Raw genomic sequence first — 27,663 nt, 5'->3', positions numbered from 1 at the left:
GATAGGCAAATTTGGAGAAAGAGCATCTAACGTTCCCTTTGAGATAAGGAATGCTCCTAGCGCATTGGGAATTACAAACTCCTCTTAAAGATACACAGTGCGCATTACAATTGGTTAGTCTGCATGGTCTGGCAAAATACTGGGCAATTGGGAAGTTGTTCAGGAGCAGCATATGCCTTGGATGCGCTGCAAAAATGTTGTGCAGTTAAGTTGAAGAAATTGTGATTCTAGCCTTTTTCTCATCACCCGAGAAAATATGCTTGAGAGGAGACTGCAGGGGAAAAAAAAAACATTTGGGTTGAGTCTGCAGAAGAGAGGAGTTGCCCTTCCTCCATTTCAACACCCCCCAAAAAGGAGAACTAGACCCAACCAACACAAGATCTTAAATAGTTCCCACCTGGGTAATATCTTAAGAATATATTATTTTCCTCTTTAAAAAATCTTCTCCGTCTTGACTCTTGGAGTTCACATTGGCAGTCTCCAACCTTGGCAGCTTTAAGGTCTGGGGGGCTTTCAATTCCCAGAATTTTGGTAGTTGAAGCCCCCCAGGCCTTAAAAGTTGCCAAGGTTGGGGAATTCTGGTCTATATGGACACATACATTCATGTCGTTTTCTTGGCAAGTATTTGGAAGTGGTTCGCCATTGATTTCTTCCATAAAATCCCCAGACTTTCTATTCTAGCATCCAGCAATCTCTCAAGAGATTGCTAGTTCAAGTCTTAAACTGACTTGCATTAAATCTACAGGTAATCCTTGACTTCTGGCCACAATTTGGACCAGAATTTCCATCGCTAAGCAAGGGGGTTGTTACGAGAGTCACCCCCCAGTTTGATGCCCCCCCTTTTTTTGCCACGGTTAAGTGAATCGCTGCAGTTCTTAACTAAATCACCAAGTTATTCTGAGAATTTGCTGTCCTTATTGGTAGCCAGCTGGGAAAGTCGCAAATGGCAATCACATGATGCTGGGATGGATGCAGCAACCGTCGTAAATATATGCCAGTTGCTAAGTGCCCAAATATTGACCCCATGACTATGGGGATGCTGTTACAGTCGTAAGCGCAAGGACCGGTCACAAGTCGCTTTTTCCAGTTGTAACTCTGAATGGTTGCTGATTGGAAGTCGAGAACTATCTGTAATCCATCTTTTTAAGTAATATCTTGTTTTTTTGTTTTTTTTTAGTGCTTGCTCTAAAGCTTGAAAAAAGAGTTCAAGCAGGAAGGAAATGCATTTGCATGAAGTCTGAGCCCCTTTTTCCTGGTCGTCCTCACAATTCTGGCTTGACTGCTGATCTTCGTAGCCAGGCAAAAGTCATGCATGTGCTAAGGATGCTGGATTCGTACTCAGGGGCAGGCAGGATTTTATGACACCCCCCCACCCCCCTGTATATGGCACATTAGTGCAGTACGTCAGCCACCTGAAACTTCCGGTTATGTTTCTTTGATTCTTTTAAAGTTCTTTGACTGAGTTGAACCAAAACGTTGTGATTAAGGACAGAATAGAAAAGGGAGCACATTAGAACTTCCAGGGGTGATGATTGTACTAAGACGGGATTTTTCAAGTATACTTATTTCTAAGTTCCAAATAAAACTTGTTGATACAACTATTAGTAATTCTCTCTGGGTGAGTCATTAATAAAGACGTAGTTTGGCTGTCTGAGGATGGGGAATAAGACTCATCATGTAAAGCAGCGTTACTTGAGTTTTCTGGAATTTCTGAATGCAAAAATTTCCCCTAACCCCGATTTGACATGCTTGCTTAACTTACTCCCCTACTAAACAAAAGCAAATATGTTCAACATGGCAGCATATCCCCCGTGGTCACGTGATCAAAATTTAGATCCCTGGCAACTGGCTCATATTTATGACCGGGTCATGTGATCCCCTTTTGTGACCTTCTGACAAGCAAAGTCAATGGGGAAGCCAGATTCACTTGTTCCTTACTTAACGACTGCAGCGATTCACTTAAGAACTGTGGCAAGGAAGGTCGTAAAATGGGGCAAAACTCACTTAACAATTGTCTTGCTTAGCAACAGAAATTTTTGGGCTCAATTGTGGTCGTAAGTCGAGGACTACCTGTAGCTCTATCCTCTTTTGACCCCTAGCTTAGTGTATTGATATTGTTCGATTGTTAAGTCGTGACAGAAGATGGATGCCTATTTTAAGGACACAGCGGTACTTTCTTTAAAGATGGAGGAAGATTCGGAGAGAAAGGTACGACTTGCATCACTGGTTGTGGATTTTCCTTTCTTTCAGTTCTTACAACATCTCCATCACTGCCACCTCCGATGCAGGCCTATGCATTTAAACCTCCCCCTCGACCTGATTTCGGTACTTCGGGAAGAACAATCAAACTGCAAGCCAATTTCTTTGAAATGGACATCCCCAAAATGGACATCTACCATTACGAATTGGATATAAAGCCTGAGAAATGTCCTAGAAGAGTGAACAGGTACGTCCCATCCTTTTTATTTCCCCATTCCCCATAGTTTTATACATCATCTTTTTGTTTGTATGCTTCTTTAAAATAAGCGCATTTCAAAACATGTAATTTGGTGCTGAGCTATTTCTCCTGGGATTATTGGTGGTGGCTGCATTTTAATTTGAAACCTGAAACAATGATTTGCATGTAAAAGTATCTTCTATAAATAAGATCAGTTTCTCCAAATCTTCTTATACCATCTTAAATATTTTCTTTTCTTTTTTCCTTCCTCCCCTACCCTATGGTTAGAGGCAGTGGTGGGATTCAGTTTTTTTTACTACCAGTTCTGTGGGCGTGGCAGGGGAAGGATACTGTAAAATCTCCAGTCAGAGGTGGTATTTGCTGGTTCTCCAAACTACTCAAAATTTCCTCTACTGGTTTTTCAGAACTGGTCAGAACCTGCTGAATACCACCTCTGGTTAGAGGTAATGTATTTTATATACAATGTTCAGACTTAATCAGTTTTGCAGATATTCACATCTTGCAAATTTCATCTCCTTCAGTCACTCCTGGTCTTGCTTTCTGGTTGGTTCCATAGTTTGCTAGTAGCAAACCTCTTAAATGGACTGCTTATTCTCTCCTGTCTTCCCCTGCTGGCAGGAGGAAGCAGGCATATTTGTCTGGTTGTATAAAAGGACTTCGGCGAAACTATATATAAGAACAGGTACGTTTGATTTGCCTTCCGCCGAGTTCCTCTGAATGGAAAATGGATAGACGGAGATGGGGTAGATTGTTGGCTTTCATTCTAAGAGGTCTTGGAGGTAAAAATGCCAGTGATGGAATTGATAACGAACTGCTGTGAATTCTGATATTTAAATGAGCTCAATGTTGGTATGCATCTGATTCTAATGGGATGTGAGAATAACCTGGGGAGGAAGACGGCAGGAAGAGCTGCATCTTAGATTACGGTCCGAAAAGAGAAATCCAAGTCCTGGGCAGAAATGTAATTTGAGTAAACAACTCAGAAGGGACCCTCCCTAGTTTTACAGAAATTAAAAGCACAGAGGAGGGGGTAATGCTTTAGACTTTCAAGCTTCGGTTACAGGTAGTCTCTGACTTACAACAGTTCGTTTAGTGACCATTTGAAGCTATAATATTACTGAAAAAAGTGATTTATTACAGCCGTTTTAAATACTTACGACTGCTGCAGGATCCCCATGGTCATGTGATCAAAATACAGATGTTCAGATGTTCCCAGAGAAAGATTATAATAGTTTATAATATATTGTCATAATATTGAAGTTTATAATATTGATCCCTTTATGCACTGCTTTCTCAGCTGTGACCTCGCTAGCAGTGATCCCGAACCCCAGATGGGGAATGGTTGAAGCATTTAAATGGACGAAGCTGGAAATTTTTCCAGGAGAATAATTTGTGGTTCCCTTTATTGTTCCTTCAGGAGAATATATTTACCTCTGTCTGTTCAACCTCCTTGGATTGAGGTTTCTAGAACTAATATGGGGTAGATTCTATGGTCTTTGGGCCATTGATTAAAAAAGGAGATGAGACACTCTGGGTCAGGGGTCTCCAACATTGGCAACTTTTAAGCCTGGCGGACTTCAACTCCCTGAATTCCTCAGGGGAACTGAGTAGATTTCAACCAGCCCTTTAAATGCTCCTTTGTTTTATTATACTTTTGATCACCTATTATGATATTCAGTGCTTTATCTGAATAGCGGAAGATCCTTTGTTCACACGATTCTCTGTTTCCAGAGAAATAGTTGAGCACATGGTGCAGCACTTTAAAGCCCAGATCTTTGGAGATCGCAAGCCAGTATTTGACGGGAGAAAAAATCTCTACACCGCAATGCCGCTTCCAATAGGGAGAGATAAAGTAAGTATTTAATGCTAAGTTTGGCTCTTAATTTCTATTTGTGCAAGTATAATTTTACGGTCGGGAGACTTGTATATTTGTTCCGTATTATTTGCTTGTTAAGCTGAATATTAGTGTGTGTGTGTGTGTGTGTGTGTGTGTGTTGAGGAAAGTTGACTGCCACTTCTTGAGGAAGGGGCTATGACAGGGATGTCAAACTCAAAGCCTGGGGCCCAGATCCTGCCCACGGGGCGCTTAGATCTGGCCTGCCGGGCCACCCTGGAAACAGCGAAGGACGAGCCCGTGGTGCCTCTGCCACTCCCAAGCTCCGTTTTCACTGGCAAAGCACTTGGGCCACTACAGGTGTCCCCGACATGAGTGACTTTGAGCTGGCCACGCTCACTTTGGCCATGGCCACCCGGCCCTCCAAGGTCAAACACAACCCTGATGTGGCCCTCAATGAAATCAAGTGTGAAATCAAGTCCCTTTGAAATGGACCATATTCCAGATCATTTGATCAACAAGTTCAGGAATTCTTCAGCTGAAGTCTCCATTGCTACAAAAGCTGCCACCTGTTTTCTAAACCTAAAGTTTCATACAACTTTTTCCAACAAAGAAACGTCAGGTCAAAGCTCAGTGTGCTTCTTAAAAGAAGCAACTTAGAACTAAGGAGAAATTTCCTGACAGAACAATTAAGTGGAACAACTTGCCTCCAGAAGTTGTGAATGCTCCAACACTAGAAGTTTTTAAGAAGATGTTGGATAACCATTTGTCTGACGTGGTGTAGGGTGTTGGACTAGAAGACCTCCAAGGTCCCTTCCAACTCTGTTATTCTGTTCTAAAGGCATGACATATCATATGCTGTTTGCAGTGTTGCTTATTTAACAGCATTCTCTTTAGAAGAGAATATTTGTAGCTCCGGGGTTGAACTGTGGGGTTCTTGTTGCTCTCTGAGCTTGGTTAGTTTCTTGCAGACATTTCACGACTCAACTAGGTAACATCATCAGTGCTAGCAACCAAGCTCAGCGAGCATCAAGCACCCTACAGAAATGTCTTTATCTATTATTAGGTGAAACTCTTATCACATTATAGTCCAAAGTTGTGAAAAAGGATTCGTAAACATTTCCTCATCGCTATAAATGACCCCTTTCGATTCTAGGATTCCGTGAAGGTTGAACACAGATCATTGTAAGATAAGCAAGTAGGAGAATCACTTAATTTGACGTCCCATCATACATGTTAAAATGGATGCAGTCATAATTGTAAAGCAGTCTTCCTTGATAGATTTTTCTCCTATCTGGTTGGCTATCAGAGTGCACCAGGTTGGGGAAATGTATAAGGGCCTTTCTAAGAAATAATCTATAGGTTTGGAAGCCATTAAAGGACAGACAAGTATGATCCAAAATCATTATCCAACATTGTGTGATCCTTGGTGGATGAAAGAGATGACTTTTTTTTTCACTTGTGGGTTCCTAATGTCTAATTCCTTTCTCCAGCCGGACTTGCATTTCAGCAATCCGAATACTTTTGTCTGGTGCTTCTTGGTTTCTCAGTTAAGCATCTTGCCTGACATCACTTTCCGTTGCTTCTTTTTGGTTATTCATCAAAAGGGGTGCTGCCCCAGCAAGCTAGCCCTTTTTATGCCTTCTAAAAAAGGTTCCAGTTCTTTGCAGGAGAATCCACTTCTCTTCCCTCATTCTTCCGGCGTGGATGTTTAAGCGGAAAGAATCATCTTGTACTGCTTTCCAAATGTTGCAGGTGGAATTGGAGGTCACGTTGCCAGGAGAAGGGAAGGATCGAATATTCAAGGTAGCCATCAAGTGGATGTCGGTTGTGAGCCTTCAGGCATTGCACGACGCTCTCTCCGGTCGTCTTCCAAGTGTTCCTTTCGAAACCATTCAAGCTCTTGATGTGGTGATGAGGCACCTGCCCTCTATGAGGTAAGAGTTGGGTTCCCACACGGAGGTTCAGGGGCAATTATGAACTAGAACAGTGATGGCGAACCTTTCTTGTTGTGGTGTGCTGAAAGTTCGCGCAACCACAATGCAATGCGCCCCGTCCCCCCGCGCATGCGAGTACAACCCCCTTGCCCCCTTACCTGCACTGCGCATGTGCGTGCCTCCCGGCTGATTTTCGGCCCATTGGAGGCCTTTTTCGGCCTCCCTGAGGCTTGAGGGAAGCCTCTGCAGCCTTTGGAGGCCAAAAAACGGCCCGTTTCGGCACTTTGGTATTTCTGGAAATACGGAACTAGAAGGTGCTCCTTGTTGGGTGTTGGGCTCCCTGCCTTCCCTCCCTGTTTTTCTTCTTCTTCAGCAGTCTTTGAATTACTGAAATCAGCGAGTACAGGTAGTCCTCGGTTTAAGAGCGTTCATGTAACGACCTTCCAAAAATTATAACGGCACTGAAAAAAAGTGAACATTTTTCACACGACCATTGCAGTATCCCCATAGTCACGTGATTTACATTCGGATGCTTGGCAACTGGTTCATATTTATGACGGCTGCAGAGTCCCGGAGTCCTGGGATTTCCTTTTGTGACCTTCTGACAAAGCAAAGTCCAGGGGCACGTCAGATTCACTCTAACAACCGTGTTACTAACTTAACAACTGAAGCGATTCGCTTAGCCACTGTGGCACAAAAGGTCGTAAAAGGGGGCAACGTTCACTTAGCTAATGTTTCACATAGGAACAGAATTGTGGTCCTAAGTTGAGGGCTACCTGTATTTGTAGCTCAGGTTGAAATCAGGATTCCTTGATGCTCTCTGCAGTTGTTTTCCTTGCAGATGTTTCATTACCAGACTAGGTAATACCTGTTGTGGCCCGCCAGCGGCTGACAGAGTTGTCAGCAGAGTCAGACAGTAGTCAGGAGGTTGGGGTGGAGGGAACCTGGGCCAGTTCTGGAGGCTGAGGAAGGCCCGGAGGAGGGCTCTGCATTGGAGGCAGGGATGGGACCAGGGCAGGCTGGCAGTCATCAGCTGCCTTCAGACTCAGACAGCAGTGAGGCGGGGGAGTGTCTGGAACCAGTTCCCAGCCTGCGCATGCACAGGGCTACCAGAAGACAAGAACCATTGAGAAAGCAGGGTTGACTCAGGAATAAGGCCGCACCTCAGAGATGATTGGCCCCTCCTATGGGACATAAAAGAGGAGCAAACGGGACGTGAGCTTTTGCAGGAAGCAATTAGTTCGTCTAGTCGATTCAAGCTTTGAAAAGTTCTGTTTGACTCTGTGTCAAGTTTGGCTTTGCCCTGCGTTTGTCAGTTAGTTATCTGGCAGCATCCCAAGTGCGATAAGGTGGGTATTTATAAACATTCCCCTGAAAGACTGTTTGTGAAGCCTTGCGGGCTGTGAATGAGCGTAATTCACAGCCGTGGAAATAAACGAGGTTTTGCCAGAACTAAGATTGTGTTTTAAGCTTTCGAAGGAAGCCTAGGTCAGAACAATATCCTCAGTGCTAGAAGGATGCAGGGTTTGGTCTCTCTTTATATAAAGTATAAGGAAAAAGAGATGTTCATGTTCTAATTTGGGAGATACTAATTGGGTCTGGTAATATTCAAAATGTGAACTCATAGAAAGCAGCCTATCAAGGAATCCTAGAAAATATTAGCCTCATAATACCATTGATAGATTACGGAAGCATTCTAGTGTTTGGTCTCAATGATTCTTGGATCATCCACCAGCATCAGAAAAGATAGCATAAAAAAGAGAAACAAACCCCTTCTGAATTAGCTCAAATGCTGGATTTCATTGCCTGGATAATTTGGAAAGCTGCTTTTGAACTTTCCAGGTGCAGATATGCTGTGATTTCTGCTTCATTGCAACAAGTAAATTATGGCTATGTTAATCAGCCTCTAATCAGTAGCAGTATCTTTGGATTATTTTCCAATCTGTCAGTGTTGGTGGGTTAGTTCTTTTGATAGCCTATTTACTATTTAATTGCTTTGGCAGTTCCTTGACTGGGGTGCTGTTTACTGCTTGAAGTAAACTTGAATACCCCAAACAATACCACTTCAAACTGATTCTTATTAAAAAAGATTATGAGATCTTAATGAGAACGGATTGTTTTTTCTGGATACAAGTAGTCAACCACAGTCCAGCCCCAAATTTCTGTTCTTCAGCAAGGCCATTGTTAAATGAATCATGCCCTGAGTCATGGCCTTTTTTTTTTTTTTTTTTTGCAACGCTCGCTAAGCAAATCACTGCATTGTTAATGAATCAAGCAGTTAAGCAAATTTGATTTCCCTCATTGACTTTGCTTGTTGGAAATGGCAATCACGTCATCCTGGGAGGCCATTACCAGTGGTGGGATTCAAATTTTTTTACTACTGGTTCTGTGGGTGTGGTTAGGTGGGCGTGGCCACGTGAACTGGGTTGGCAGTTTTTTGTAGCAGTAGCATCCCCCCCTCCCCATTTTGGGGGCCTTCTGGACCTCAGGGAAGCCTCCTAGGGGGTGTTTTTGCTCCCAGAAGGCTTTCCTGGAGCTCAGGAAAGAACAAAACAGAGGGACCCCCCATGCTCCATTTTGGGGTCTTCTCTGCCTCAAGGAAGCCTCTTGAGGGGGCATTTTTGCTCCCAGAAAGCTTCCCTGGAGTTCAGAAAGGAAACAAAATGGAGCGCGGGGAGTGAGGGGGCTGTGCCCCCCTCCCTCCATTTTTTGTTTTCCTGGGCCTCAGGGAAGTCTCCTGGGTGAAGCAGTAAGACAGCGAGGGGAATCCCGGCACAGCTGATCATCGGAACAGCTGATTGTCGGGAAGGAAAAAAAAAAAAAGAAATACCTTAAGGAGTGATTGGGCACAGAAGAACGCAGTCAGCGATGTTGTGCATGCACGATAAGGACTGATTAGGCAGGGAGGGGCAAATGGGTCAGTTGCGTGGCCAGCCAGAAGTTACTACCAGTTTGGGGACCCATGCCAAATCCTTGCTTCCGGTTCGCTTGAACCGGTGTGAACCGGCTGAATACCACCACCACCACTGGCGATCACCATCGTACAAAAATGCTGGTTGTGAAGAACCCAAAGTTTAATCATGTGACCATGAGGATGCTGCATTGGTCATAAGCATGAGGACTGATCCTAAGTCATTTGTTCTGTGCTGTCGTACCTTTGAACAGTCTTTAAAAGCAATGGTTGTAAGCCAAGGACTCTATGCACTGGCCAATATGGCTCTGAATTGTGTTATAATGCAGTGATCCCCAACCTTTTTTATGCCGCGGCCTGGTACCGGCATCAGCTGGGCGCCGCGGCCCGGTACCGGCATCAGCTTGGCGCCGCCATCTTTTTGACAAAAAGTGCTTCCGTGACCTCACCGGAAGCACTTTTTCATCAAAAAGATGGCGCCAGCGCTCGGTGAGCTTTTTCGGTAGAAATGGCTTTCTACCCGGAAAAGCTCATCGAGCGCTTGCGCCGCCATCTTTTTGATGAAAAGTGCTTCCGTGAGCTTTGTACCCGGAAAAGCTCATCGGAAGCACTTTTTTATCAAAAAAAGATGGCGGCGCCCAGCAACCAGCGGCCCGGTAAGACTTGTTCCGGCGGTTGGGGACCCCTGTTATAACGCATTTGAGAATCAAGAGGAAAAATGGTTTTTGTAACAATGTATGTATGTATATGTGTATATGTATATGTATATACTGTATAGATATATATGTATATGTATATACCCTGTTTCTCCAACAATATGGCCTCCCCCAATAGGAAGTCCCAGCATGTTTTATAGGCATGAAATGAAATTAAGCCCCTCCCACCAAATTAAGGCCTATATTAAAACATGCAAAATGGGGGGGAATGGTGGGGGGGTCTTGCCGTTAGGAAGTACTTTTGTTGCACACTCGGATATGGTGCTGCCTGCGTTGACCCCGATACGAAGTGCCCCACCAACGCCGAGGTCAACATCCAAGCCGTCGCCGCCCGCCCGAAGATGCAAGGGGGCGGGAATTAAGTCACCCCCGAAAAGATGGCCTAGCCATTTTTTCGGGGCTCAAAAAAAAATAAGACCCGGCCTTATTATATGAGAAACACGGTATGTATATGTATATATGTATTTTTTCAATGGCAGATATACCCCAGTGGGCCGATCTTTTTTTACTGCATCCGAAGGATGTTCGAATCCTCTGGGAGGTGGCAGAGAAGTCTGGTTTGGATTCCATCAGTCAGTCAGGCCTTCCCTGTGGAAAATGATGCTGAACATCGACGGTAGGTTTCAGGTTGTTTCCTTTGATCTGCATTTGGGTGATCTTGCTTTAGTCGCCTGGAAGGCGCACAGCGGAATTGGACCTGAAGGATCTATCCGAGAGTCTAGATAAAAAGCCACGTTGGTGTTATTGATTTTTTTTTGTGTTTTATTTTTAGTCTCTGCGACAGCGTTTTATAAGGCCCAGCCAGTGATCGAATTTGTATGTGAAGTTCTTGATTTCAAAAGTATTGAAGAACAACAGAAACCTCTGACAGATTCCCAAAGGGTTAAGTTTACCAAAGAAATTAAAGGTAAGACGGGGGGAAAAAGAGTTTGAGATGAGACTACGCGATCTTTTTTCTCTTAGGTGTTGAATGCTCAATTTGTCAAACAGGGCCTGACCCCTTTTTTACAAAAAGATCTTCTAATAAACATTATATCTATGACACCTCTTAAACTCTGCAGAAAGGAGTTTTTAAGCTGCTTTATTTCAGTGAGCGTGTGTCCAGGTTTTCTTAAAAACTGCACAGAATAGATTGACTTCAAAATTCAATGTTACATTAAGGGTTCAGTGGTGAAAGGACTGACCGTTGAGTTGTGACATTGTATAAAATGACTGCCCAGAGGTGGTCCTTGACTTACAACCACAATTGAGACCAGAATTTCTGTCGTTTAGCGAGATGCTAGTTAAGTGAATTGCTCCCAGTTTTATGATCTGTTTTGTCAGGGTTGTTAAGAAAAGTACAGTGAAGTTGTTAAGTGAATCACATTGTCATTAAGTGAAACCATACCCTCTCCCCCCCCCGACTTTGCTTCTTGGAAGCTGGCTAGTTTGTAAATGGCAATCACACAACCTGAGTATGTTACAACTGTTGTGGTTCGCCGGCAGTCGGTGCGGATGGCAGTGGATTCGGACAGTGAGGAAGAAAGGAAACCAGTCAGGGAATCTGGAGAGGACTTGGATGAAGGTCCTGCGTCCAATGCAGGGATGGGGCCAGGACCATCTGGGAGTGGGGTGTTGCCTTCAGACCTTTCAGAGTCTGGCAGCAGAGAAGCAGAGGACCCAGGGGAGCCTGTTCCCAGTGCACGTGTGTGCGCAGAGCTGGTAGAAGGAGAGAACAGCTGAAGGAACGGGCAACTCGGGAGTAAGGCTGGGAGGTGATTGTCCCTCCCATAAGGGATAAAAGTCAGACCTCAATGACGAACACTTTGCAGGAAGCAAAGTAGTTCGATAGATTCCAAGTCCTCCTTGAAGCTCTGGTTATTTTTTTCTGATATTTCGGTTGGTTTCTGTTATAATTGGATACTTCTGTTTTTGGCAACATTCCATAGCACTGAAAGGCATGTGCTTATCTTGGGGAACTGTTTATAATTGGTTCTGGCTGGGGATGAAAGTAAATCCCAGCATTGTAATAAAATAGGTTTTGCTTTGAAAACAAGTTTGTGTTTAATTCCATTTGACAAAGCCTGAGTCAGAACAACCCCGTGGATGCTGTCACTTTTTTTCCCCAAGGCCGTTAACTTGTAACCCTGAACCGTTGTTAAAAGAATGGTTGTAAGTTGAGAACTACCTGTCCTGTCGTGACTTCTCACAATCTGGGCTCTACCAGAGGGAGAATAATGGTTCAATTGCTCTGTTACCAGGTCTTAAGGTGGAAATCACTCACTGTGGACAGATGAAAAGAAAATACCGAGTATGCAACGTTACGAGAAGACCAGCAAGTCACCAAACGTAATCTTGACATTTTGTTTTTGTCTTTTGCGGTTCTCTAAAAATAACCATTATACATAACGTGTTCCATATTCACTGCCTGGGATCCAGTGCACGATGTGTGGGATTTAGGTGGCACGCTCCTCCTCCCCGCTCTCCCACCAGTCTATGGAACAATTGTCTTCCATGAAACTGGTCATTCCCTGATGCCAAAATGGTTGGGGACCGCTGCTCTAAACTATACTATGAGGTGACTTGTAAAAAAATGCTAAATTGTGTTTTTTCCCCCCCTCCCTTCTCTCCTTCACCTTGTTATTCTGCAGATTTCCTCTTCAGCAGGAGAGTGGCCAGACTGTTGAATGCACTGTAGCTCAATATTTTAAGGACAGGCACAAATTGGTGTTACGCTACCCTCACCTCCCATGTTTACAAGTTGGACAGGAGCAGAAACACACGTACCTTCCCTTAGAGGTAACCTTGTTCCTATTGAGGCATTTCTTTCCCCTTGTCTATTTTCCCTTATTTTGATTGTAAGGCATGGCTGTTGTCATGATTTGGCATGGTTTTTTCCCCCCTCTACCAGGCTGCCATATTTTCCTGTCTTAAAGGGGGAGTAGCAGAGACATAGACAGGTTTATAAAACACGGCCTTTCCGATATGTATTCAAGATGGACAGTGACTATATGTATGGGTGTGTATGTATGCAGGGGTGGGTTTCTACTGGTTCTGTCCACCTCTGTAGAACCGGTAGCTCTGAAGAGCAGCAGCCATAGAACCAGTTCTATGTCTGCTGATGTTTTTGTCTACCCACCCACCCGGGCTCTTACCTGATCTTTATTTCCTGATTTTTTTCAACTTCAGCTGCCGTGCGAGGCACAGCTGCCGTTTAAAAAGCAGGAAAAAAGGGCTTTTTCAAAGGCTGCTTCCCTGCACGCAGCGTGCTGATGACGATTTACAGGCGCGTGCCGGCAGCGTGCAGGGAAGCACATCGTAAATCACCGAACCTCGTAAATCACCGAACTGGTAGTTAACCCTGTCGGATCCCACCCCTGTATGTATGTATGTATGTATGTATGTATGTGTATAGCAGATGTATATGTGTTTTATGCTTGGATACATTTTTGAGAGCAGGCAACGGAATTTCATTCTTAATGTGTGCCAGTGTGTCCATAGTAAAAAAATGACAGTAAAGGTTATCTTATCAGTGAAAAGTCACCCTATGTTTCTGAAGTTGTTTAACGGGAAATAAAAATTGTTCTTCCTGAAGCAAAACCAAAAGATGTGACTGTCAATTACTGGTCTTGTTTGTGTGTGTGTGTGTGTGAGAGAGAAAAAGTGCATAGTTTGGGTACTTTGAGGAAAATTGTAATGGCTCAGAGAAATATTCAATTGATATATGACTAGCCCTGTTTGATGCTACATAGTATCTGATCAACCCCTCAAGATGATATTGCAGGCAATCCTCACTTATGACTGGCCACTTACCAATCATTTGAAGTTACGACAGTTTCCCCCCCAAAAAAGGTTCTTAGGACCAGGAATCAATGTTTTGATGTCACTGCCCCTCCCCCCCAGCCTCCTGTGGTCATGTGATCACATTTTAGATATTCAGCAACCAATTTGCATTCTTGGTCATGTGACCACAATGTATAACTTTTGTTTTTGCTGGAAACTTGCGTTGCTTCCAGTTCCCAGCTAAAAACACAAGTCGGGGACAATGGATTCGCTTCACAACTATGTGGCTCGCTTCATGTTTGATGTAAAGAAAAGGGGTGTGTGTGTGTTTAAAATCAGATTGGTCACATAATGACTCACTTAATGACGATCATGACTCATGACTAATTCTGGACTCAATTATGGTCATAAGTCAAAGGAAGCATCATGCTGTATATATAACTTTTTTCCCCCACATACTTTGACAGTAACCTTTTGGCTGTGTTGTTTTAGGTATGCAATATAGTTGCAGGACAGAGATGTATTAAGAAGCTGACAGACAATCAAACTTCTACTATGATTAGAGCCACGGCGAGATCAGCCCCAGATCGTCAGGAAGAGATCAGCAAATTGGTGAGCATCAACCCTACAAGGTGGACCGGACTAGGAAACGGAGACGATGTAGACCTAGAGCCAGGGTTGGGCTGCTGGGGTTTGGCAGGGGTTCAGGAGAGCCCCAGCTAAGATTCTGTGCAGTTTGGAGAACCCCCCCCCAATCCCACTCCTGGCCCCGCCCACTCCTCCCCTCCCCTCCCAGGAGTCCCCACATGGCCCATTTTGGATGCAGGCAAATGCAGGGCGTGCACGGAGACTCGGGGAGGGTGAAAAACGGGGCCTCCTAGAAGTTCGGGAAGGGCAGAAATGGGCCTGTTTCCGGCTTCCAGAGAGCCTCCGGAGCCCGTGGAGGCCGTTTTCGCCCTCCCGGAGGCTCAAAAAAAAGCCTCTGGAGCCCTGGGAGGGCAAAAACGTCCCCACCTCCCACTGTGGGGCAGGAGGCTGACTAGGCCATGCCGGGCCCACCCAGCAACTGGGCAGAGAACCTTTTTCTGCAATTTTTGAAGCCCACCCTTGCCTAACGCTACATTTATCAGAAGAGCTACAGGAACAGAGCTAGTCTGAATGTTCTTCCCTCTTTTCTCCCCAGGAGGATTAAGGGGTGGGGAACTGTCTGAGATGTTTTTGTAAGCTACTTTCTTGGCCTGGGTTCAAATCTTGTTTACCTGCTCGTTGCCTTGGTAGTGGAGCTTCCCTCTCTCCCTCAAGACCGTCCTCTGTACTCCCTGCGGTGGCTCCCTTCTGTCCCTTATTGGAACAGTAGGAAGGAGACCAACGGGCACAGGTGTATGTTCCATGACTGAAGGAACGTCACAAAATGTCACCCCGTAGTTCCACTCCCAGAGGTCAGTTTTTCAAAGAAGACATTTCAGCCAGGAACAAGGGAGAAAATCATGGGATTGGGAGGCTGAAGATTAGAGAGAAAGCATAGAGAGAAAAACCAAGACAGTGTTGTTGCAGGCATAGAACATAGAATAACAGAAATGGAAAGGTCCTTGGAGGTTTTTTAGTCCAACCCCCCTGCTCGACGGGGAGACCCTGTACCATTTCACACAAATGGGTGTCCGATCTCTTCTTTAAAACTTCCAGTGCTGAACCCCCTACAACTTCTGAAGGCAAGCTGTTCCACCGACTAATTGTTCTATCCCTCAGGAAATTTCTCCTTAATTCCAGGTTGCTTCTCTCCTTGATTAGTTTCCACCCGTTGCTTCTTGTCCTGCCCTCAGGTGCTTTGGAAAACAGGTTGAAAACACCCTCCCCATATATTGGAGCCCCTCAAATATGGGAAGACTGCTATCATGTCCTTCCCAGTCCTTCTTCTCATTAGACTTAGATGTACCCAATTCCTGCAACTGTTTTTCATATGTTTTAGCCTCCAGTCCCCTAATCATACTTGTTGCTCTTCTCTGCATTCTTTCCAGAATCTCAACATTTTTTTAATATCATGATGACCAGAACTGGATGCAGGTTGTTGCATAGACTACCTTCTTCAGGCTTAAAAAAAACATTGAAGAGTTCAGAATTCCATTGCAACTAAAACAACCCTATATCAATTTACTTTTGACGCGTGTTTGTATGAAATATATATTTTTTTCCTCTCCTAGATGCGAAGCGCAAGTTTTAATACTGACCCGTTCGTTCGTGAGTTTGGAATCATGGTCAAAGATGAAATGACGGATGTCACGGGGAGGGTGTTACAGCCACCTTCGATTCTCTACGGAGGCCGGGTACGTGTGTCATCGGGGCTCCAAATTCTCATTTGGCCCATTGGTCGTGGCTCAGAGTAAGAGTTGGGATGACAGTTTCCTGTGATTTCAGATGGGCCTTGTAGTGTTGACATCGCTGGTTTGCAGATGTTCTGGGGTTAAATGCTCTGTATAAAAATGTGCAGTTCCCCTAGCCAGGAATTGTCTCCCAGTGGAGAAGCCTATCAGGATTCCAGCAATCGCCATAATGAAATCATGATTCTCGAGCCAAACTTCAAAAAACTTCAAAGGATTCATTAAAGGCGACATACTTGCACTGCCCTGTATGAAGTCAACTTTGGTATACGTAATTTACAGTCACCTGTGACTAGTGGTGGGATTCAGAATTTTTTACTACCGGCTCTGTGGGCATGGCTTGGTGGGTGTGGCAGGGGAAGGATACTGCAAAATCCCCATTCCCTCCCCATCCCACTAACCTGCTTTCCAGCTCCGTTCTCCACTGCAGGGCAACAAAAGAAGACCCAGCTGATCAGCTGGGACTCGGGAGGCAGAGAATAGATGGTGGTGGGGCCAGGCAAAGGTGGAATTTGCCGGTTCTCCGAACTACTCAAGATTTCCTCTACTGGTTCTCCAGAACTGGTCAGAACCTGCTGAATACCACCTCTGCCTGTGACCCTGTTTCCCCCCCGTCCCCCCGGGTAGCTCATAAACCAGATTCTCCAATTCAGCATGTTCACAGGCTGGGTGTCATCAATCACATTCTCCAATTAAATAGATTCGTGGGCAAAAACTCTGGTATTTTAGTTACAATCTTTTAAAGAGAAGAGTTGGAATGTGCTTTCGCTTTCAACTGCTCTTCCAGATTTCCTTCCACCTTTTTTTTAATGGCAACTACTAAAACAGGCCCAGGAATGTTTTATGAGCTGACATAGCCCTTAATAAGGGGAGCCTGTCTGTCTCCCGGGAATGTCCTACGGGGACCAGACCAACGGAAATGAACGTGCAGCCATGTTGGGTGTCGGGAGAAGGCACCGAGAGACACAGTTGTGCACTCGCACCTCCTCCTGCTCCAACTTTCCACTGTGTGCACGTTTTGCACTAAGGTGCAGTTTGTTGCTTGGTCTGTGCTCCATTGCACAGGTAGTCCTTGACTGACGGCCACAATTGAGCCCCAAATTTCCGTCGCTGAGTGAAATAGTTGTTAAGCGAGTTCGTTTCCCCCTTTTATGGCCTTTTTTTTTGCCACCGTTGCTAAGTGAACCGCTGCGGTTGTTAAAAGTGAGTAACACGGTTGTTAAGGGAATCTGGCTTCCCCATTGCTTGTCATAAGGTCGCAAAAGGTGATCCCATGACCCCATGAACCGGTTTGCCAAGAGTCTGAATTCCAATCACGTGACCGTGGGGATGCTGCGACGGTCGTAAGTGTGAGGAAACAATCCTAAGTGCCGTTGTAACTTTGAACGGTCACTAAAAATGAACGGCTGCATGTTGAAGACTACCTGTACGTCTGACCAAGGAGAGCTTTGATACCACGAGCCATGGATGTGGGCTGGTCTACGGACACTCTTTATTTTTCCCCTTAGCATCCAGGGGGTTTGACATCCAAAGGCAGATGTGTTTTGAAATTGTTGCACTGTAAAGCTTTATTTTGGCTCTGGGAAATCATTCCACTTCTTTTCTTTTTCTTCCCCCCTCTCTCTAGAACAAAGCAATTGCGACCCCAGTGCAGGGGGTCTGGGATATGAGGAATAAACAGTTTCATACTGGAATTGAAATCAAGGTCTGGGCCATTGCGTGTTTCGCGCCCCAACGCCAGTGCACTGAAGTCCATCTAAAGTGAGTCTGCGGTTGAGTGGTGCCTTGCTCACGTCTTCTTCCAGTTTTCCCAGCCTTTGTTCTGCTGTGGTCACCCAGTGTTTTTGCCGAGCTGTTTTCTGTGTCCCTTTGCAATAACTATAGTATTTAGAATAAAATAACAGAGTTGGAAGGGACCTTGGAGGTCTTCTAGCCCAATGTCCCCTGATCAGGCAGGAAACCCTATACAATTTCAGACAAATGGCTGTCCAATCTCTTCTTAAACCTGAGGTCTTCAAACTTGACAGCTTTAAAACTTGTGGACTTCAACTCCCAGAATTCCTCCTCCAGTCATGTTAGCTCAGGAATTCTGGGAGTTGAAGTCCACAAGTCTTAAACTTGCCAAGTTTGAAGACCCTTGTCTTAAACGCTTCAGGTGTTGGAGCATTCACAACCTCTGAAGGCAAGTTGTTCCACTAGTTAATTGTTCTCACGGTCAAGAAATTTCTCCTTAGTTCTAGGTTGCTTCTCTCTTTTGTTAATGTCCATCCGTTGCTTCTTATCCTGCCTTCAGGTGCTTTGCAGAATTTGTCCCAAGGGTGCTTTTTTCCCCAAGAGGCAAGTGGACCTTCTGGTTTTCTTTGAAGATGTTTCGCTTCTCATCCCAGAAGCTTCTTCAGCTCTGAATCCCAAATTGCATAGCTAAATGCATCTGGAGGTTCTCCATCACCCAGGTCATGGTGGTCCCAAAGGTGCTTTTTTTTTTTTTCCAAGAGGCAACTGGGCTTACTTTGTTTTTCTTTGAAGACGTTTCACTTCTCACCCTAGAAGCTTCCTCAGCTCTTTGCGTTAAGCACCTTTGGGACAATCGTGACCTGGATGACTTAGAATCTCCATAAACAACCCCAGTATTTCTTTTCAAATTAATCCTTGATTTATGATTGGAATTATGGTTGTAATTGTATTGGCCATTAAGCAGGTCATCACAGACCTGATTTTATGACCTGTCTTGTAGCAATAGTTAACTAATGCAGCAGTCATAAAGTGAGTGGAGATATCATTAAGTGAACACATTATGGCAACGGGGTTTTTTTTCTCCTGGAAACAGGAATTGACCACTGGTTTCCGGAAGAAACATAAAATTGCAATCATATGACCACAGGTCATTGCAAATGGCCATAAATACTGGCTGATTGACAAGCATTCCAGTCATGTGACCACATGGAAGGGGCTCCAGTCATTGGAATTTCGAATCTGGATCATGCGTACCTTTTTTGGGTGGGGTCCCTCTAATTTATTAATAATAGTTAAGAAATATTTATTTAAATTACTGCAGGGTTAGTTTTGGGGTGGTGATTATACCCTGGGCAATTACGTTATGTGTGCATCATTAGAATTTCAGATATGGTTTTATATATTTAGTTATTGCACTACATTTTTGTTCTGTGATGTTGAATTTTCTCCGTTCTGATCGTTGATTGGAGAAATCATTTTCTCTTATAAAGTCTTAAGTAGGCAGCCTCCTTTTAGACTTGCAAAGTTGGAAGGGGCTGTTCCAAGTTTCTTGGCCAAATGTAGTTTTGGAAGGAAAGGATTAAAGGGATAAAGGGATATGAGTCTCGGTGGCTAGAGTGCAGTACTGCAGGCTACTTCTGCTGATTGCCGGCTGCCTGCAATTTGGTAGTTCAAATCTTACCAGGCTCAAGGTTGACTCAGACTTCCATCCTTCCGAGTTGGGTAAAAGGAGGACCCAAAATTGTTGGGGGCAATAGGCTGACTCTGTAAACTGCTTAGAGAGGGCTGTACAACACTGTGAAACGGTATATAAGTCTAAGTGCTATTGCTATAATCGTATAGATCAGTTATGGATGAGCCGGTTTTGCTCTCGCTTGGAAGGATTGGCATAAATGGATTCCAGAGTCGGAAATCAAACAATTGTAGCGCATAGAATGTGATATCTTGCTACATGGCTACATAAAAACTTTGATTCCTTAAAATGTGATGTTGCTTCTTTTAAATATACCAGAACCTTCACGGAACAACTGAGGAAAATATCCAGAGATGCAGGAATGCCCATCCAAGGTCAACCTTGTTTCTGTAAATATGCCCAGGGAGCAGACAGTGTGGAACCCATGTTCCGTCACCTGAAGAACACCTATTCTGGTCTGCAGCTTGTGGTTGTCATTCTACCTGGGAAAACTCCTGTTTATGGTCAGTCTAAGAGACCTACATGCCTCTGTCACCTTTTGCATTACTGTAAATCAACTTTGACCACTGGAAGATGTTTGGACTTCAACTCTGGGAGAATTCTGGGAATTGAAAGTCCACACATCTTCCAGTAGCCAAGGTTGAAAAATACTACTGTGAATATGTGATTTTTCACTATGATCCTCAACTTTTAAGGCACTTTCTTGAGATGGTTCTCTTTTTTTGCTGCCTCTCTATTTCTGTTATTAATTACTTTTCTACATTAACCTTGGAAATGTCTGACCTAGAACTCTCATCAAGTATAAGGCAATGCATGTTTGATAGCTTAGTGTGGTATTTTCTTCTAAAATGTCACAAGAAGAAAAAAATTACACATGTAATATTGAAACATACCTTATTGAACAGCCTTTTCCTCAAAGGCAGAAAGCTGCATGTGAAAATGCCAGAATTCTATCTATTTTAGAAGATAGTTGGATTGTAAAGAAATGATTGAAGGGTGGCATTATGATATATATCCAGATCAGCAGTTGTTACATCATAAATTCTTAGTGGTGGAAGATTAAATTTTACCCTTCATTTTGAACCTATCTGCCTCCCATCAACAACTGATGAAGAGGAATTTGAGTGCGTAGCTAATTAAGAACACGTCTTCTGGTTGAAAAATGTTTTTGAGGCACAGTGGTGCAGTGGTTAGAGAGCAGTACTACAGGGTACTTCTGCTGACTGGCGGCTACCTAAAATTTGGCAGTTCAAATCTCACCAGGCTCAAGGTTGACTCGGCCTTCTATCCTTCCGAGGTTGATAAAATGAGGAAACAAATTGTTGGGGGGAAAAAGGCTGATTCTGTAAACTGCTTCGAGAGGGGTGTAAAGCACTGTAAAGCGGTACATAAGTCTAAGTGCTATTACTATTTTGTGGGGGTGGACTTGGCAAAAAAAAATACCCCAATCAAGGAACTACCAACTTAGACAAGTTAACAGTAATTAACAGCCCAATAAAGGGACCACCAAGTCCACTTCTACCAACACTGACACTGCAAGCCACTAATATATAAAAAGAGCAATCCCTATTCACTTACTAGCACTGATGATGTAACCTAGTTTGGTAATGAAAAGTCTACAACAAAACAACCAAGCTTAGAGATTACCAACGACTCCTCATTTCAGCCCCGGGCTACAAATATTCCGTTCTCTAGAAAGATAGTTGTTATATGGCCTGTGGCCTTCTCCTTGATATCTCCTGCTTTATCTCAGAGGGGCATTATGAGAAGATAATGTAACAAAGGGCTTATAGTTGGGGTTAAGCACTCTAAGTAGCTATCAGAGCCATTAGCTTGATCGGTTTAATAGCATCTCTTTTCATTTCTCTGACTCGGCAGCCGAAGTGAAGCGTGTCGGTGACACCGTGCTGGGAATGGCCACGCAGTGTGTGCAGATGAAAAATGTGCAAAGGACTACCCCACAGACACTTTCCAACTTGTGCTTAAAGATCAATGTCAAATTAGGAGGAGTTAATAACATTTTATTGCCACAAGGAAGGTAAGAATTTTCAGGGTATGACTAAGTACCCCACTGGCCCTGTGCTGTTGGAGAAAGAAAGCAGCTCGTTCATGCATTCTGTTGGCCGAACAATTTGTGTAGTTATCCAATTTGCAGTTAATGTGCGATTTATTTATTTTCAAACAAATCCAAGCAAACAGTTCTGTTCAACAGGGAGTAATTTTATTCTGCGGCAATTAAAAAAAAAATCCGCTTGGTTTTTGTGGTTAGATCCTAATGAATGCCTTATAACAAGGCAGAATCCCAAACTTTTGAATTGTGTTTTGAAAGGATCAAGCTGGAAGTTGTGAAGGCCTCTTGTTTATATTGCCTCAAGCAACCCTCCCAGTTGTGACTAGTTTTGTGGCTGAAGGAGGGGAAGGCAAAATAATTATAAATTTCATTCATGGCCGGGCTGTTGAATAATACTTCAAGACTTAAACTATTACATGTTGTGTTTATACACTGCTCAAAAAAATAAAGGGAACACAAAAATAAGACATCCTAGATCTGAATGAATGAAACATTCTTATTAAATACTTTGTTCATTACATAGTTGAATGTGCTGACAACAAAATCACACAAAAATTATCAATGGAAATCAAATTTAGCAACCCATGGAGGTCTGGATTTGGAGTTACACTCAAAATGAAAGTGGAAAAAAACACTACAGGCTGATCCAACTTTGATGTAATGTCCTTAAAACAAGTCAAAATGAGGCTCAGTAGTGTGTGTGACCTCCACATGCCTGTACGACCTCCCTACAATGCCTGGGCATGCTCCTGATGAGGTGGCGGATGGTCTCCTGAGGGATCTCCTCCCACAGCTGGACTAAAGCATCCCCCAACTCCTGGACAGTCTGTGGTGCAACGTGGCATTGGTGGATGGAGCAAGACATGATGTCCCAGATGTGCTCAATTGGACTCAGGTCTGGGGAACGGGCGGGCCAGTCCATAGCATCAGTGCCTTCGTCTTGCAGGAACTGCTGACACACTCCAGCCACATGAGGTCTAGCATTGTCTTGCATTAGGAGGAACCCAGGGCCAACCACACCAGCATATGGTTTCACAAGGGGTCTGAGGATCTCATCTCGGTACCTAATGGCAGTCAGGCTACCTCTGGCGAGCACATGGAGGGCTGTGCGGCCCCCTAAAGAAATGCCACCCCACACCATTACTGACCCACTGCCAAACTGGTCATGCTGGAGGATGTTGCAGGCAGCAGAATGTTCTCCATGGCATCTCCAGACCCTGTCACGTCTGTCACATGTGCTCAGTGTGAACCTGCTTTCATCTGAAGAGCACAGGGTGCCTGTGGCGAATGTGCCAATCTTGGTGCTCTCTGGCAAATGCCAAACGTCCTGCAGGGTGTTGGGCTGTAAGCACAACCCCCACCTGTGGACGTCGGGCCCTCATACCACCCGCATGGAGTCTGTTTCTGACCATTTGAGCAGCCACATGCACATTGGTGGCCCGCTGGAGGTCATTTTGCAGGACTCTGGCAGTGCTCCTCCTGTCCCTCCTTGCACAAAGGCAGAGGTAGCGGTCCTGATGCTGGGTTGTTGCCCTCCTACGGCCTCCTCTATGTCTCCTGATGTACTGGCCTGTCTCCTGGTAGCGCCTCCATGCTCTGGACACTACGCTGACAGACACAGCAAACCTTCTTGCCACAGCTTGCATTGATGTGCCATCCTGGATGAGCTGCACTACCTGAGCCACTTGTGTGGGTTGTAGACTCCGTCTCATGCTACCACTAGAGTGAAAGCACCACCAGCATTCAAAAGTGACCAAACCATCAGCCAGAAAGCGTAGGAACTGAGAAGTGGTCTGTGGTCACCACCTGCAGAACCACTCCTTTATTGGGGATGTCTTGCTAACTGCCTATGCTTTCCACCTGTTGTCTATTCCATTTGCACAACAGCATGTGAAATTGATTGTCAATCAGTGTTGCTACCTAAGTGGACAGTTTGATTTCACAGAAGTGTGATTGACTTGGAGTTACATTGTGTTGTTTAAGCGTTCCCTTTATTTTTTTGAGCAGTGTATAACAATTTGAATGGGCAAGAGGGGAAAGAAAATGTCCTATTGGTCCTCATAGTGTGCTACTTTACAGTTTAACCATGGTTTATTGACAGCACTCTTAATTTGACTTGTCAGCTAGGAACAACTAGAGCATATAACACTAGAAATACTTAGAAATTAAGTAATCTGAACTTTAATGGGCAACAACATTTTGAATGAGTCTGAAGATCAACTACTGATCAACTGATGCAAAGAATCTGAGGAGAAAGGAATATTAGGTATATTAGCCACCTTGAGTTATTTATCAAACTAATAAAGGCAACAAACGAACAAACAATCATGCTCTAATTTTTTTTGGGGGGAGGAGGTTTCTAAACAACTGGCCAGCTACATTCTCCACTTGTAGCTTCTGGGCCACTTTGAAAGAGAGTCCCATATCACTGCCATTCCTTTTGTTTAGGAATAAGTTGGAAACGGATGGAGGAATAGGAATTGTAGGCATCCCAGATCTGTTACAGCTCCCAGTGGTCTCCATTGCTGGCTATCGTTCCGTAATGCACCAGCAGCTCTCCATCCATAAGCTGGAGCATGAATGACTTGCAAGGTTTGCTTTCCTCAAAACAACTCTTAAAAGCTGGTTAAAAAAATAATGGGCTCCTCTGTCATTTATTTCTGAGCCCAGGAGAAACCTCTGGTTTCTATGCCAAAGTGGCCCAGTGGTTAGAGTGCAGCACTGCGGGCTACTTCTGCCAACTGCTGGCTGCCTGCAGTTGGGCAGTTCGAATCCCACCAGGCTCAAGGTTCCCGTCCTTCCAAGGTGGCTAAAATGAGGACCCAAATTGTTGGGGGCAAGAGGCTGACTCTGTAAACCACTTAGAGAGGGCTGTAAAGCACTGTGAAGCAATATATAAGTCTAAATGCTATTGCTATCCTATTTTAACCTTACTCAGCACCAGTGGTAGCCCTCCTTACAGATTTTTCTATCGTGAGTCCTGATGGAAAGGTCACTTTGATGATCCCCATGTCTCTGAAATACGATCACCAAGAAGAAAACCCAGGAAAACTAACTGGGTTGTGGGCCTCTTCCATGATCACCATATGTTTCTCCAGGAGATCTGTTTACATCTCTCTCTCCAGGTCCACTTATGGCTTTTTGGTAGCAGGCTCCTGCGGTGTTTGTGCCAAAACAGCTTGTAATGGGGCTTGATTGGAGGCTTGGCCAAACAGAGTTATGAAAAATTCCATGCAGGCATCTTCACCAGGGCTGGCTGGAGCTACGTCTCTGCAAAATAACAATAAAACTTTGTATTGCTTGATTCTTTTCAGCTTAAAAGAGAAGTCTTAATATAACAGAGGTATAAAAAGTCATTACAGGTAGTCCTTAATTCATAACAGTTCATTTAGTGACTGTTTGAAGTTGTTGGCAATATTGACTTATGACTGTTTTTTTTTTTTTTTGCAAATCTCCACGGCGACATGATCAAAATCTAGCCCCTTGGCAACTGACTCATCTTTTTACGACGGTTTGAGTGTCCCGGGATCACGTGGTTCCCCTTTTGTGACCTTCTGACAAGCAAAAGTCCACAGGGGAGCTAGATTCACTTAACCACTGGGGCAAGAAAGGTCGTAAAACGGGGCAAGATTCACCTAACAAATGTCTCACTTAGCGACAGCAATTTTGGGCTGAATTGTTGTCGTAAGTTGAGGACTACCTGTAATGGTGTAGAAATTAGAGGCGTTACAGGACTCAGAGTACAGGTTGTCCTCGACTTACAACCACAATTGGGACGGTAATGTCTGTCTCTAACCAAGGTGAGTTGCACCCCATTTTACAGCCTTTTTAAATTGCATTTCTTAACTGAGTTACACAATTGTTCAGCAAATCTGCCTCCCCACGTTACTTCGCTTGTAGGAAACTAGCTACAAAAGTTGCAAATGAAGTTTATGTGACACCCTCGACCCCACCCCCCGGAACCATCAAATACATGACAGTTGTCAAGCATCTGAATTTTGATCATGTGATTGCAGAGACTTTGTAACTTTGAATGGTTGCTAAAGGAATGCTGGTTAAGTCAAGGTCTAACTGTACTTGGAATTAGGCAAATTTCACCCAGCTAGATTGTCCCTAGCTACAGTGGTGATGGTTGTCCATAAGCTCTCAATCTATCAATCTCTCTCAAATAAATATATTTTATATATTTTATATACTCTGATGCTAAGGAGTTCTACTTTCCTTCCCCACCTGAAAGGAAATCTGCTCCAAATGCAAAACAAAACCAGAGGAGAGGAGTTTCAGTTTCACAACACCAAGCAGCTTTAGTGCAGAACAGTTGAGCTAAGCCACACCCAGGCTCCTTGCTGTCTCCTTGCTCACACAGCAAATACTGTTTCAGTTTCCAAACAGCCTCACACACTGACAGGATGCTAGCCAGATGAATACCGATGGATGCTGGTAGGCAGAGGCAGAATCCCCCCCACCCCCTTATTTTCCTCCCCATAAACTAAGCCCGACCACATAGTTTCGTAGCGAATCACGGGGATCGAGCTAGTCTACAGATATATGTACTTTAAATGCCAGCTGTTGAGAATCACAGGAAGGCTACGCATTTCTGTTGCTGTTTATAAGCTCTCTCAGTCCATGCGGTTGGCCATTTGAATTCTGGGGCCCAGCCTGATCCTGCTGAGCTCTTACTGGGTTCTTCTATTGAGAAGTTACGTTATTGCATCACCTTGCACAGATGGGCCAAGCAAGAAATGCCATGGATGCTTCTAAGCCTTGGAACCACCCAGGTCCAAGGTAGAGAGATGGTGCCCAACACCCTTGGACCCTTCCATCAGATGGAAACATGCTGGCCAAGCAGAGTTGTGTAACGGGTGCTCTGTCGTTTCCTGGAGAACACGCAAAGCTAAGCTTGCCTCCTTGGTTGCGTTTATATAAAATATTTGTTATGCTCCCCCTTCATTTAGGCCTCCGGTATTTCAACAGCCTGTCATCTTCCTTGGTGCTGACGTCACTCATCCACCAGCTGGAGATGGGAAAAAGCCATCTATTGCTGCTGTGAGTAAAAGAGGCATTTATCGCCTGGATTTTCTTTTTTCTTTTTTTTAACTAGTAATTATTATTCAAAACATTACAATACAAGTTCCAGAAAGGAAAAGAAAAAAAATACAAAAAGAAAAATTAGAATGTTAAAAAAATGAGCATTAAAAGCACCCAAAAGACAAAAAACACATATATTTCCCCCCCTGGTTGAATACTGCTGGATATATTGCAACAATCTTAGTTTTGTCTGCATTTTCATTCTTGTATCCGTATTTGATCTGACATTATTTTTCCTACTTAACCATCTTTCTTTTCCCCCATCCTTTGTCCAAAATATTTCTGAAGAAGTCTTCTCTTGGAATTGCCTTAAAAAGCACTTCTTAATTTTTTAGAATAGTCGTTTTCCTGCTTTTATGGCAGGCCTGTTTCACTGACTTTACTTAGGGTGGGTGTGCTTTTGGAAAATGTGGTTTTATGGGTAATTTTTCTTCTCTGTGTGTCTGCAATCACCCCGTCATTGTTGGCTTTATGGCTCTTGTCTTGTGTGAACCTGTCTCCATGTGACGGATTCCAGGTGCGATGGAATTGCTGCTTCCCAAATTCCCAAACAACAGACTGGCTGGGAATTCTGTACTTATAACAGCCCCTTTCCCTGTGGAACTGCTACAGGCTTTATTTCAGTTGCAGATACTGCTGTAACACAAAAGGAGGAACATTCCTTAAAGTTGCTGTGTGCTAAATTCTGCGGTCTGCTTTTGTTTGTTTGTTTGTTTCTTCACAAGAAACATCCTTGCTTTCTCCCCCAGGTTGTAGGCAGCATGGATGCCCATCCGAACCGCTACTGTGCCACTGTGAGAGTCCAGCAGCACCGCCAAGAAATAATTCAAGACTTGGCTGCCATGGTTAGGGAGCTGCTGATCCAGTTTTACAAATCAACTCGATTCAAGCCAACGCGGATCATTTTCTATAGAGACGGTGTTTCCGAGGGGCAGTTTCAACAGGTTCTGGTCTTGCTTTCCTTTTCTCAGGCTTAGACTTAGAATAACTCTATAGTCACTGGGAATGCACGCTAATCGGCATAGATGAAAATGAAATTTTGTTGCGTACAACTCTCAAAGGGTCACCACCTCCAATAGACACT

The 27,663-nt window shown here is 44.1% G+C and overlaps 1 protein-coding gene across 2 annotated transcripts in view; it reads left to right on the top strand.

The window, feature by feature from the left end:
• AGO2 (argonaute RISC catalytic component 2) overlaps window positions 1-27,663 on the top strand; it is a 49,886-nt gene that overhangs the window by 14,929 nt on the left and 7,294 nt on the right. The window contains exons 2-15 of one of the 2 annotated variants that reach the window (XM_087962257.1): window positions 2,251-2,446; window positions 4,190-4,310; window positions 6,048-6,229; window positions 10,336-10,472; window positions 10,629-10,763; window positions 12,097-12,184; window positions 12,487-12,634; window positions 14,111-14,230; window positions 15,817-15,939; window positions 17,621-17,754; window positions 19,739-19,923; window positions 21,299-21,458; window positions 26,447-26,537; window positions 27,329-27,523. In XM_087962257.1, coding sequence (XP_087818383.1) covers window positions 2,251-2,446; window positions 4,190-4,310; window positions 6,048-6,229; window positions 10,336-10,472; window positions 10,629-10,763; window positions 12,097-12,184; window positions 12,487-12,634; window positions 14,111-14,230; window positions 15,817-15,939; window positions 17,621-17,754; window positions 19,739-19,923; window positions 21,299-21,458; window positions 26,447-26,537; window positions 27,329-27,523 — 2,015 coding nt within the window. Of the gene's footprint in view, window positions 1-2,250; window positions 2,447-4,189; window positions 4,311-6,044; window positions 6,230-10,335; window positions 10,473-10,628; window positions 10,764-12,096; window positions 12,185-12,486; window positions 12,635-14,110; window positions 14,231-15,816; window positions 15,940-17,620; window positions 17,755-19,738; window positions 19,924-21,298; window positions 21,459-26,446; window positions 26,538-27,328; window positions 27,524-27,663 lie in introns of both variants that reach the window. The other variant, XM_026683815.2, reaches the window with a different exon arrangement.

The sequence above is a fragment of the Notechis scutatus genome, chromosome 3 (genome assembly GCF_049901735.1).
Source record: "Notechis scutatus isolate UNSWTSFEM ecotype Mainland chromosome 3, rNotScu1.2, whole genome shotgun sequence".
Lineage (NCBI taxonomy): Eukaryota > Metazoa > Chordata > Lepidosauria > Squamata > Elapidae > Notechis > Notechis scutatus.
The sequence above is the reverse complement of the archived record's forward strand: the minus strand, read 5'-3'. Positions and strand labels throughout refer to the sequence as shown.